Source organism: Heterocephalus glaber, unplaced genomic scaffold (genome assembly GCF_053883595.1).
Source record: "Heterocephalus glaber isolate CG9 unplaced genomic scaffold, H.glaber_assembly_v1.0 deba00001442, whole genome shotgun sequence".
Taxonomy (NCBI): Eukaryota; Metazoa; Chordata; class Mammalia; order Rodentia; family Bathyergidae; genus Heterocephalus; species Heterocephalus glaber.
Window position 1 is genome coordinate 13,751,172 of NW_028258296.1, and position 12,714 is coordinate 13,763,885.

At 40.2% G+C, this 12,714-nt stretch overlaps 2 protein-coding genes across 19 annotated transcripts in view; one reads left to right on the plus strand and one right to left on the minus strand.

Moving 5' to 3' along the window:
- Fubp1 (far upstream element binding protein 1) overlaps positions 1-1,894 on the minus strand; it is a 33,590-nt gene extending 31,696 nt beyond the window's left edge. For 15 of the 17 annotated variants that reach the window (XM_087212950.1, XM_087212949.1, XM_087212946.1 and 12 more), the window contains exon 1: positions 1,708-1,894. In XM_087212950.1, coding sequence (XP_087069076.1) covers positions 1,708-1,827 — 120 coding nt within the window. In that variant the 5' untranslated portion in view covers positions 1,828-1,894. Of the gene's footprint in view, positions 1-108; positions 1,560-1,707 lie in introns of those variants that run through there. The other 2 variants (XM_087212948.1, XM_087212947.1) reach the window with 1 other exon arrangement.
- A 40-nt stretch (positions 1,895-1,934) lies between these two features.
- Dnajb4 (DnaJ heat shock protein family (Hsp40) member B4) overlaps positions 1,935-12,714 on the plus strand; it is a 30,417-nt gene continuing 19,637 nt past the window's right edge. Inside the window, exon 1 of one of the 2 annotated variants that reach the window (XM_004841399.4) lies at positions 1,935-2,116. The gene's annotated coding sequence lies outside the window, so the exon portion shown is untranslated. Of the gene's footprint in view, positions 2,500-12,714 lie in introns of both variants that reach the window. The other variant, XM_004841398.4, reaches the window with a different exon arrangement.

Below are 12,714 nucleotides of genomic sequence, written 5' to 3' on the forward strand. Positions count from 1 at the left end.
GGTCTATCTACTTAGATCAATCTGTACCTTTTTTCACCAAACTTTCCATCATATTTCCCCCATTCAACACTGTGTTCTTGGATTCTGGTCATCCAAACATCCCCATACCTTTGCACAGGCTGCTGCTTTTCTCTACAGGCCAAACTTTCATTTTCATTTCACTTCATTTTCATTTCATTGTGCCTTGCAAAAATGTCACCGGTCAGGGAGTTAGGGACCCCTTCCCTGGTATCCTGTACAGTGCCTGACACACAGCAGAAATGCTGTAAATGTTTACAGAACAAGTGGATGAATTAAATGTTCATATTATGTCTATTCCCTTATTAAAGCATTTATCTGGTAATTCTGTTCATTTGCATTTGATTCCCTTACTATATCACAGGTTCCTGGAAACCAAGAATCCAATTCAAGTGTGTTAAAAAAACCCCTCCAGTATCTATGTACGGTGTGTGGCACAAAATAATTAAATATGCTACTTTAATATAAAACTGGTAAGTTTCCCAACTCAATTGAATAAAAGGGACTCAGTTTCTGTCAATTACATGACTGTTTCCACTGCTACTGTGTGTGTTCAAAAGTTTTAAAACAGAGAAGAAAAAATACAAAACTAGTATTAATGATGATCTTCTGTGACTATTTGGAATAGAATCAAGAACAGGACTGACAACACATTACTGCAGATTTAATGAATTTTGACTTTTGGTTCACTGATACTTTAGTTGTATTGGAGGGGAAAAGTTAAAGGAAATGAACTAAAATAATTGAAACTGGTTTCTAATGACCATTTGCTTAAAATATCTAGCACATAATACAATACGCAGTGTCATAATGAGAATTAAAGGCTTTTACTTGCTCTTCCGTACAAGTCAATACCAACCTCACACATTTTAAAACTGCAAGCCTATCAAAGAACTACCTTAAAAAGGTTAACTTCAAATTAAGTAATCTTTTCATTCCCTAAAGTACAAGGATCTTTACGATTTTTGGTTTGAAGAGCCTTATCTGGGAAAGGAGTGCCTTTAGGGCAAATGCACGCACCTACGTAATACAAAGAGGTCTGGTCAGTTTACGACTCCGAACTGAGAGGCAGATTCAAATTGAAACCCCGAGTATAATGGGCCTGAGGCCATTTTGAGAAAGACGAGGGAAGGACGGGCAGAAAATGACATGCGAAGCCCTCCCTGAGGAAGGCTGCTCTCTGAAGCCTCTCGGTTGCAGATGTGAAGGTTAACGTGGTCCAGCACTTCTTTGATATGAGTGTGTGTGGGGGGGGGAGGTAAAAGAAGCTGGAAAAGCTGCTTTAATCACAAATCCCTGCCCTTTCTACAGTTGCCGGACACACATCCTAGTTCTTCCTTAAACCCATTACCAGAACCTTCCATACTACCCTGCAATTCCACGCGCGCTTTAGACTACGAAAGAGGGTGTTCCTTCTACGCCAAGAGGGAGCTCGGCTAACTTCCTGGACAGGCGTTGATGCTGCAGAAGTGGAGGCAGACTTACGCTAGTTGGGATCCCAAGGCCAAGAACATAAACCTAAACTGGTTTCTCACCGCTATCACCAACGCGGGGAAACGTGACTCTGCTCACATTTCAGCCCAGAAGCGCACCTCGTTCCTGTTCCTCAAGCGCTACAGGGAAGCGGCCTACACTGCCGGCGGCCAATTACCGTGAGCTTTCGGAGCCCGCCGCGCGGTCCACACTTACCTGCCGGGCTCTCTGTAGCGCATCTTTGAAAGCATCGTTAACTCCTCCACCACCGCCGCCACCGCCACCACCACCAGCGGAGCCAGAGGAAGGTGGAGGCACTGTTGAATAGTCAGCCATGGCCGTAGTATGGGAGCCGCCGCCGCTTCACAGGGATCTCCTTCCAGCTAACTGCTAAGAAAGGAAGAAAATGGCGGCCGTCGAGGCTCTATCACATTCTTGCGCGACCATCGTGCCGTAAAGAGGCGGAGACTGAGCGATGGAAATCCCGCGATGTTTCTGAGGCAACACGTTTCTGAGGGGGGTGGGGCTGAGAAAGAAGAAGAGGCAGAAAGTGTCGCGAGAGTTGAGTTGAACCTCCCGCGAGAGTAGGGTTGTTCTTGGCGCCTCCTCTCCGCGCGTGGTTTGGGTGAGGCTGGGTGGTTGTTCTTTGGGCTTGGGGGGTGAGACCGAGGCGGCGACCCGATTGGGGTTGGGTTGCAGAGAGCTGGAAGACAAAGGAATGGTTGTTTCTTAGCGGTCGGGATTGCAGGAAGGGTTTTCCGCGGAGGCCATTGCGCGTGTCCATGGGGAAGGGCTCGACGCCGACGGGGTGACGACAGCGCGGCTGTCTCGAGGGCGCCTCGGCCGGGAGAAGCGCGCCGGGCGCCCCGGGGAGACGTTCCCGAAAACGTCGTCCTGACGTAGAGGGAACCCGGCGCAGTGTCCAGGGTAGTAAAGTGCCCCTGTATTTTACTTCTGCCCGATTTCTTACCAACTTCTTACACTAGTGGGGATGAAGTTAGACTGAAGGTATTTTAGTTCCAAGTTTTATTTAAAATGTGGGTGAGCTGGATGTGCCAGTGTGACTGCCTTTTGAAAACACTATTGTTCCTAAAACAGACTCGGGAACGGTATTAGGTGTCCCTGGCATCCGTTTCTTGACCAAAGCTAACTTTGTCCCTCGGTAGCTTTCCTATGCACCTGTGGGTACTCATATAATGTAGTGCCCTGAGTTATCATCGCTGGACCAGATGATTTTGTGGGCGATTTCTATTAACTACTGTGGTTGTCGAATAATTTCAAGCCTCACCGAGCGTTATATGTAAATCTGGATTGGCAGTAGTAGTTCCAGGAACGAGTAAGGTGCTTTAGAAGTCTTATTCTGCTCAGACTTAAGTATAGCAAGCGAATCCACCCCCCTCACATTCTTTCCATTTAGTTGAAGAATGAGGTAAAATTAACTTTACCAACTTTGTAGCGAGTTTGTCTTCTGTGAATTAGTCTAAAAAAATACTTTGCCCTTTGCTAGTCCTGGAGAGAATGAGAGAAATGTGTGTTCCAGGCTTCCGTCTTCCTGATCGCCTCTAAAACTACCGTGTCCACTTGTTTTAAACCCAAAATAACTCAGTTAACTAAACAGTTCCATGCATGTAGGTACAAGTGGGCCATGATTTTCCGCTAAGCAGCTTTTCTTGACTTGCCTTTTTGTAGCTCTGGTCATTTTTTCAGTATTCTTAGTTGTCCTTTTATATTTTTGTGGAAATTGTATTTGGAAAAGCAGAAAGTAAATCAGGCTACAGATTTAATTGTAGCAGTGTATAGAAACGTAAAAGCAGTGTTGGGTGGTATTGCTAAATAGAAAATTTTCAGTTATATTTTGAGAAAGTCTGCCCAACAAATGGCGTTTATTAACCAGTAACTGATTTTTAAAGTATTTTATTAGACTTCACCTATCAGACCCTTGAGCAACATAAGTTACCACCGTGATATAATTTACCACCAAAACTTTATTGCAGATATACTGTAGCTTACTTTAGATTTCTCTAAATATTGAAAGTAAGGACTTCCATTTCCAGGTTTTTTGTTGTTGGGGTCTTTGGTTTTTTGTAGATGCCTGTGTAAGTATGGGTATTCTGGAATGTCTTAGTACTGTGCATTCTAGCATATTTAGCAGCATCCTTGGCCTCTGCTGGCAGATGCCAGTAGCACTTCTCCACTTCCCCCTGACAAGAAGTGTCCTCAGACACTGCACATGAGCTTTGGAGGGGGGTGTTACCTCTGGAGAAGCACTGGTCAGCCTTGATTTCGGTCACTGCCTCTGTCAGGAACACCTGTTGATCATATTACCAGTGTATGTTCTAAATTCCATTGCTTTCCATACCCCCTGCTCCCATCGTAAGACCAGATTGCCATCACTTTACTTCTGGGCTTGCTTTTTTTTTTAAACTAGTATATGTTTGAGATACAGAGTAATTACATGTCTTGGGCAATTGCATTCTAGTTAGTTTCTCTGCTTCAACCCTTACGTGTCTACAATGTACTTTAAAAAAAAATTTAAAAATTATGAGGCATATGAGTCAGGTGTTAGTGCAAGCCTGTAATCCCAGCATTTGGGAGGAGGAGGCAGGAGGATTGCTGTGAGTACAAGGACAGCCTGAACTAGATGGTGAGACTCTATCTCAAAAATAGCAAAAGAAAAAAAATCTCCCCAAGGGCCGGGGATTTAGCTCAGTGGTTCTGCTACCTGCCCTGCCAGCACAAGGTCCTGAGTTCGATCCCCAGTATCAAAAATAAATAATAGTGATGAAAACAAGTATTAATATAACTCATTATTTTAAAAAAAAATCCCCCTAGACAATGAAAAATTATGACATTTTGTATGGAAAAGTATATAATACAAAGTTTCACGTAACACCCATGTATCCACTCAACAGGAATATTCTCCAAAGGATATACCATTTTCTGTCCTCCTTTGAAGCCCAAAAGTTCCTCTTCCTGATGGCATTACACTGAATTCCTCATACAAAAGCTTAATAATTGGTGTGAAAGCAAATCAGGTCTCACTTATGTATTCCCAATTGCACTTTAAATTTTATTTCCTAGAATGGCCCGAGGGCCCCACATAACCAGGCCAGTGTTCTCTGATATTCTTCAGCTATTTGTCCACCGTGCTGTCCAAGATCTTCCTGCCTCTGAGACTTTAGACACTGACTTTTCCTCTCTGTAGGATGTGCCTAAAGATTTCACACCTACTATTTTTCAGATGTTACTTCCTGAGACCACTGATCACTCTGGTTGTGTCGTTCTGCAGTCAGTATCTGATTGCCATATTTTCTTCATAGAATTTATCTGAAATTATCTTATGTTCTATGTGTTTACTTTTTCATGTTTCTCTTAGAATGTAAACTCCTAGAGAGCAGAAACTCTCCACCCTTATCAGTCCCTCACACATAGTCTTGGCACTGAAGGTGTTTGTTGAATGAATAAATTTTTTTAAAAAAATCTCAGACAAGTGGTTTAGTTTGTGTCTCAGATTTCTCATCCACTTAGAGGTCATAACTTGTTTTGCTGTCCTCCAATGATGCATCTCTAAGCTCTTCAAAATGGTAAAGTGCTATGCAAATAGGAATTGGTACTCTTATGTAATGGATCTTCTAGTATTTCGTATATGTGCTGCTGAAGCGAGCACATCTTCTAGTATTTCGTGACCAGGAAAAGATGTAGTATATTTTAAATAGTTACATTCAAATAGTCTTAATAAAACAGGATCCTGAAGCATTAACTGAATTGTGGGAAAACTGGTGACATAAGCTAAATATGTGTTCATAGTTCATGAGCTCTTCGTCAAAGCCATTTATACTCTTGATTACTGTAGTTTAAAACTGATCAAATCAAACTTCATGACTAAGTTTATCCCAGAGGTTCTAGATTTAAGTGACGCACTTGCCCTTTGGTAAATCACACCTTTTACCAGCATATTACAAAAAGAGGGCAGTTTAATCTTTTGAAAAGTAGCGAAGAATAAAAGATTAAAAAATTTGTATTTTTAAACAGCAATTTTGGTTTCCTTTTAAATAGTTGCTGTGGAAATTTCTTGTCTGATTTAAATGTCAACTTTGTACTATCTTGGTCATGACAGTTGATTCCAGCGTTTTACCACCCTTGGCTTTCCTATCTGTTCATAACAGTAGAGCCCTGGGCCTTTCCACATTTTTGTCATGAGCTGACCTCTCCTGTTTCTCTGTTGCATGGAAATTCCCAGTTTTTTCCAGAAAGCCTGTCCAGAACTCTTAACTGGGTGCTCCTGTTCATTCTCATGTACCGTATGATAGTAATTATAGCAGAGTATTTGCTGTTCACTTAGAATTCCCACTAGATTATAGGATCCATGACAATAAAAGCTGTGCCTTTGTCTTCACTGGGTGTAACCCATGGAAACATAATGGGCACTCTTCTTTATATGGATTAATTCATTTGTTCTCATAACAGGCTTTATAAGATCCATATTAGTATCTCCATTTTGCTGAGGTGTAGAGATGTTCACTTGCCCAAGGTCATGTTTTAGTGTCGGAGCTGCAGTTTGAACTTAGGCAGCCTGATTTGAAAGAATGGAATTGTCTCTAAAAAGGTAATGAAAATGTACAGTGGTACCTCAGTTCACAAATTTAATTTTTTCTGTGATTTTTGGAAAAGATGGCCACATGTGTATCTGTGGAAAAGATGGCCTTGGTCATGTTTGTCATCCTATGCAGAGTTTGCAAACAAAAACAATTTTGCCAAATGCTTCTGTTTGCGAACCAAATTGTTTACAAACAAGTGTTTGTGAACTGAGGTACCACTTTCTCTTTGTAATTTCTAGGGTATGGTTTACAACTTAGTATTTTTTAATTTGAGTTTTAAAAATATTTGCATTCGTTTTTTGGAGACTTAGACCAAAATGCCTTATGAGATGGAAGCTTTCTCTCTCTCTCTCTCTGTCTCTCTTTTGGTACTGGGGATTGAACCAAGGGGTTTGAGACTGAGCTACATCTGTAGCTAGTTTCTTTTTGGTGGGAGGGGTTTTTAAAAAATTTTGAGACGGGCTGGGGATTTAGCTCAGTGGTTTCGCCACCTGCTTCGTAAGTGTGAGGACACGAGTTCAATCCCTAGTACCAAAAAAAAAAAAAGAAAAAGATAATTATTTGGGACCGGGGATTTAGCTCAGTAGTTCTGCTGCCTGCCTCACAAGCACAAGGTCCTGAGTTTGATCCCCAGTACCAAAAAAAAAAGAATTGAGACAGGGTCTTGATAAGTTATCCAAGCATGCCTTGAACTTGGGGCCATCCTGTCTCAGCTTCCCAGGAGTGTGCCACCACACTTGGCTGAGAAGGCATCTCTTTTCGCATGATAATATTATTAATAATTGCTCTTACATATTTTAAAGAACTCAAATACTGTGTAACACGATGTAATCTTGTGTCCTCTACTGTTAGTTGCATTGAGTGGGTTAGTAATATGCCTAATGTATGTAGTGCTTTAGAGCATATGTTATATACAGACAAATATATGCAGTCTGTTCTTCATGTCTGTGACTTCCACATCTGTGGATTAAACAAACCACAGATTATAAATATTCAGGAAAAAATGATACTTGTGTTAAATATGTACAGACTTTTTTCCTTATCATTATTCCCTAAATAATAAATTTACATAGCATTTACAATGTATTAGGTATTATAAGTAACCTAGAGACAACTGAAAGTATATGGGAGGGACTGGATATGTGGCTCAGAGGTAGAGCATATGCTCAGCATGTGTGAGGCCTTGAGTTCAATCCGCAGCATCAAAAGGAAGAGACAGGGTAGGATGTGTGTAGGTTATATACAAGTACAATACCATTTTATATAGACCCTAGGATTTCAGTATCTGAAAGGGGCCTTGTAAACAGTCCCTTAGATACAGAGGGATGTCTGTATATATTTGGTGATAGCGTTATTTTTCAGATATCTTGTCAGGGGGTTTATGTGTTTGTAGTCCACATCACAGCCAGGGATAGGATTGAATAAATTTCCCCTTGCTTTACCACACAGCATGTATGATAGTGTTTGTTTGCACATCAGATTTCTTTACAAAATAGTCCATCTGCCAAAGAAGTATATCAAGAGTTTTTAGATTAGATTCTTAGAATCTTGAGTAAAATTCTTTAGTCTTATATTTTGGAACAGTTAATGCTTGTAACAAAATTTCTTTGAAAACATAACACCTTTTCTCTTTGATAGAGAACCTCTTCAGTGAAGGAAAACACTGTATCTAAAGGGTAGCTAAAGTGTCATTCCAAAAGTACAGTGTTTTCCAGATCTTTCTCCTTTATTTTTTATTTTTGTGGTATAGGGGATTGAATCTAGAGCCTCGCACATGAAGGCAAGCACTGAGCTGTATAACCAGCCCCTGTGATTCAGACTTAATGAGAAAAAACATTTACTGTATCATACAAAGAGCCCCTTTTAATGTATATGTAGTGTTTGGCTAGCTGCACACAGCTGTTGGCAGGATCTGTCTTTACTCAGGATCATAGGAGATATTACAGCATCATAAAGTATGTAGGAATTGTCAAGTGTGAAAAGTTTGAGCTCTCTGCCCCATTGGTAGGACTTAACACTCCCAGCTTCTCAGTACTGAAGGTGGTAATGCTAGAGGGAAAATGTGGGACCCTTGAAGCATCTCTTAAAAAACTGGCCTCACCACCTAGTTCATGAGTGACTTTAGCCAATTGTGTAGCATACTTGCCAAAAGTAATTTATAATAGAACTATTTGTAGAATCATAATGTACTTCTTTAACTAAGATTTAAAAATATTTAAGATGTGAGTTAGCATCTGGCTCCCAAGTTTTTGTATTTTTATAACAGAAATGTATCAAAATAATTTATTTTTAATTTGTCTTATTCCCCAAATGTCTTTCTAAACCTGTATATGCAGAAAAACAAAATATCTGAAACAAACACATTTTTTTCTCATTCTCTCTTCACTTTGCTGTCAGAATCATTTATTTTTTCCTTCTCTACTTGGATCATATATTCATATTTTATATATAATGCATAGATATATCAGTTCCTTTTACTCTTTATATTATACTAATCTTTTTAATTTTTAGCCAAATGAAAATCCATATTTTAAAGGGGAACTCATTTTTAGGGGCCTCAGGGAACACTTTTCTGGCATGTACCAGACCCTTGTCTTGATCTCCTGCACCACAGTTTGTTTTTTGACACAAAGTCTCACTGTGTAGCCCAGGCTGGCCTCAAACTCAAACTCAATGGCAGTCCTCCTGCCTCAGCCTCCTGAGTACTGGGATTACAGGCATGTGCCTCTCTCTCTTTTTGTTTTTCTCTTCTTTCTTTCTTTTTGAAATTAAGCGTTGTGGTTGATTGTTTTGCTCATCAAAGTCCCTGAGTTTATCCCTCGTGCTGAAAAAAAAGATACTTAATAAAAATCTGTGTTATTAAACTTTCCTCACTGGCTATCATGCACATATCTGTAATCCCAGCCACTTTGAAGGCTGAGGCAAAAGGGTTGGTCGCAGTTTTGAGGCCAACCTGAACAATTTAGTCAGACTCTGTCTTAAAATAAGAAATTAGAAAAGGCTGGAGATACAGCCCAGTGGTAGAGCACTTACGGCACATGGTCCTGGGTTCAATTCCTAGAGCCACAAAAAATAAAATACAAATTATGTTTCCCAGCTAGACTGTAGTAAATGTTCTGAACACAAGCATTTTGTCTTTTGCTTTTCTCCCTCTTCTGTTTAAGAGGGCTGTTCAAGAAGTAGGCCTTACTCTGGCTTTTCTCACTATGGTTTAGTGCTTTTATCTTGGTAGAAACTTAATAGATACCAAGTTAAGGCCTTTATTATCTTCTAATCATTTTCCTACAAAATTAGAACTCAACAAATTGTAGACTATATGGGTATGAATGTTGGGGGCATTTGAGGCAGGTGGCACCGAAAGGCAGCTTCAGTCACACTTGCCTGGAATTTAAGTCTTGGGAAAACCTCAGAGAACACTGAGCCCATTTCTTTTCATTTTGTAGTGGAGAAGAGCCAGAATGCCTGGGGTCCTTGTGTAAAATGACAAGACTAATTGCACAGCCAAGGCCAAATGCCTAATCCCGTGTCCTTTATTTCATGAAACAGCAGTGTTTAAATTAAATTTTAGGTGGAGGTTTTTTCCTTAATAAGGTACAAAGGCAAAAAGAATCTGCAGAACCGAAGGGATCTTGACTTTTCTAACAAGGACATCTACCTCTACTTACATTTTTCTTTGGAAATATGCTATTGGAAGACCGAGAATCTTTACCAGTGAAAGCCTTAGCTGAAGATGAGTGGGTATGAGATTTGAGACTCACTTGGGATGACAGTTCTGTTGTGTTTTAGTGGAACTTTGCTTCTCTGCTGACATTTCTGTGTCTATTTATAGCAGTGATCTCTTTGGAATTCACTTTCTGATTCTGTTTGTTCTTTTATGATGCTTCATATCAACTAATATTCTCAATTAATTTTAAGAAATATATTTGAAAGGAACATGTACTTGAGGGGAAAAAAGGTATTAAATATTTTGAAGAAGCATCTGAAGTTACTATTTTCATATGATTTACCATAATCATTGTTTATGCTATGTTATCTAATCGTAGCAATTAGGTTTCTGTTTGTTGTTTATTTTTTAAATTTGGAAATATATGAAGTCCAGGCCTGTGGCACACACTTTTAATTCCAGCTCAGGAGGCTGAAACAAGATGATTGTGAGTTGTGAGGCCAGTCTGGGTTATTTATTGAGGCCCTGGGTTTGATCCTCAGTTCCACACAAATAAGTAAGTAAATATAGGTGAGCTTAAAGGAAACTCCCTTCATCTTGGGCAGGTATTTTTGATTCTTAAAAATTTTACTCCTGAACTGTGTACTTTAATAGAGAAAAAAATCAAGAGATTTTGATTGAAGCCTTTAAATAGTAAACTCTTAAGGGCAAGAGCTATCTTAGTCACCTTTGATATTAATGTGATTCCTGACATCTAACAAATACTTACTAATCTGTTCATTTATTCTGCGGTGTTAGTAAATACAGTAAACAGATACCTCATAGGGTATGTTCTAGTGAGTGGAGGAATATATTCATTAGTCACTTTGTAAGAATTTTCTATTCACTTTCAGACTTTTTTTTTTTAACTTTCAGACTTTTTTGCGTCAGTCTAGAAAATAATAGTCTAGTTTATTAAGCAATCGATCGAAGTCAGAATGGGAAAAGCTGACCAATCATAGAGATTATTTATTCATTAAATACTTCTTAGTGTAAGGTAAGTTATTTGAAATAATGAATGCTAGTCATTGCCATCTTAAGTCACTCTCATTGTGTTCTGTGTGCAATCCTGAGCAAAGGCCTTAGGCCGATGGCTAGGTCACCACAGGGACCCTTATCTCAGATCAGCCATCACTGAGTGTCTCTGACAGTGCTGCCCGAGACACTACACACCCAAGTTCTAGTTGTTTCTGAGCTTATTGTCCTTCATGCCAGAACGTGAACACCTTAGGGCCCCGTCTGTTTTAGTCAGCACTGAATCTCAAATGCATAAAATACTGAGTGTCTCGTAGTAGGTGTTAGTGAATTAGTACATTAATCCTGGACCACTCCAAACACAAGTCCTCCTTACGGCCACAGCCTGTATCTCTGTCCTTCACCCAGACTTCAGTAGTAAAAATCTTCAGCTCTGCTGTTCTCACAGGAAGACCTCTGTCAGGTCAGCTTGTTCACTAACGTGCTCTATTTGTTTCTCTACTCTAAACACTTCCCTCCCCTTCCATCTCTGTTATTTCCTGGCTTTACTTTCTGTCAGTCACCTCACAGATTCTGAACTCCCTTTTCCCTCCCTATCATTTGTATCCACTCTTTTGTTTTTTTGGTACTGGGGATCGAACTTGGGACTTTGTGCTTTCGAGGCAGGCACTGAGCTAAATCCCCGGCTCCATTTGTATCCACTCTTAATTCGAAGCTATTAATCAGTTCAAATAGACCTGGAGTCAGATGAGCTTCAGTTCACCTTTGGCCACTTAAGTAACCTTGGCAAGTTATTTAACCCTTTTTTGGGTCCCTTTGGTCTTTGGTAATCTAAACATTACAAAAATTAAATGATTGTATCCAGATACTTTTGACATAAATAATGAAAACTCTTATTAGGTTATTTAAATAATAACAAAAAAATCCAGGTTTGGAGTTGCCCTAGGCTGGTTGAGGTATCTGTTTTCTTCATCTTTGCCCTCTGCCATCCTCAGCTTATTGGTTGTGCTTCCCTAAGACTACTTAGTGGTTGCCGCAGTCCAGCTGCTCTGCATGAGTGATAAGTAGAGGAAAATGTTCCTTCTACCAACATACCTGGTAGGTCCCTTCGTTCCTACCCTTACTAGCAATCAGATGAACCCTGTCTTGACCGGGGTGGCAGTGGTCCTGGGGATTAAATCTAGGCCCTTTTCACTGAGCTGCATCCCAAGCCCTTTAAAAGTTTTGATATTGTTCTAAGTCCCTAAATTGCCCTGCCTTAAACTTTTGATCCTCCTGCCTCAGCCTTCCAGAATGCTGGGATTACAGATGTGCACCACCACACCTAGTTTCAAACTTGCTTTTGAATAATTAAGATTCATCTCCCGGGGTAAGGGAGAGGCCCCACTTTGCTAGTAATAGTTATTATTACAACTACATTTGTGAATGCTAGGACTCAGTCCTTTGACTTAAAAAAAAAAAATCATTCATTCTAGTAACTTCCTTTAGTCTTGTGGTTTTTAAAGATCACCTCCACTGTATTCACTGTATTTTGCTTTTTGTCTGGACTGCTTCTATGAATATCAGGCTCTTATCCAACTGCCTACCAGACATATCCATGCATCTTAATATTTCCGGTATTGAACTCCAAACTGTCTCCACCCCACCCCCATTTTAATAATGGCAATCCTGTTCTTTCAGTTTGCTGAACCTGAAAAACCCCGGTGTCATTATTGATTTCTTTCATACCCCATGTCTGATTCATCAGGAAATCCCACTGATTATGTCTTTAAAGTCTGTCTGGAAGTCGACCACTTCGTACCAGCTCCACTGCTGCGTCATGGTCCCTACCCGAGCGACTGCCGTGCATTCTGCCTGTTCTCTCCCCTGTCCTCACCATCCGTCCCCACTCTGTGCTGAACGTGGAAGTCAGTGGCTTTTCATTTTCCTTCAGGCCTTGTTCAGAGG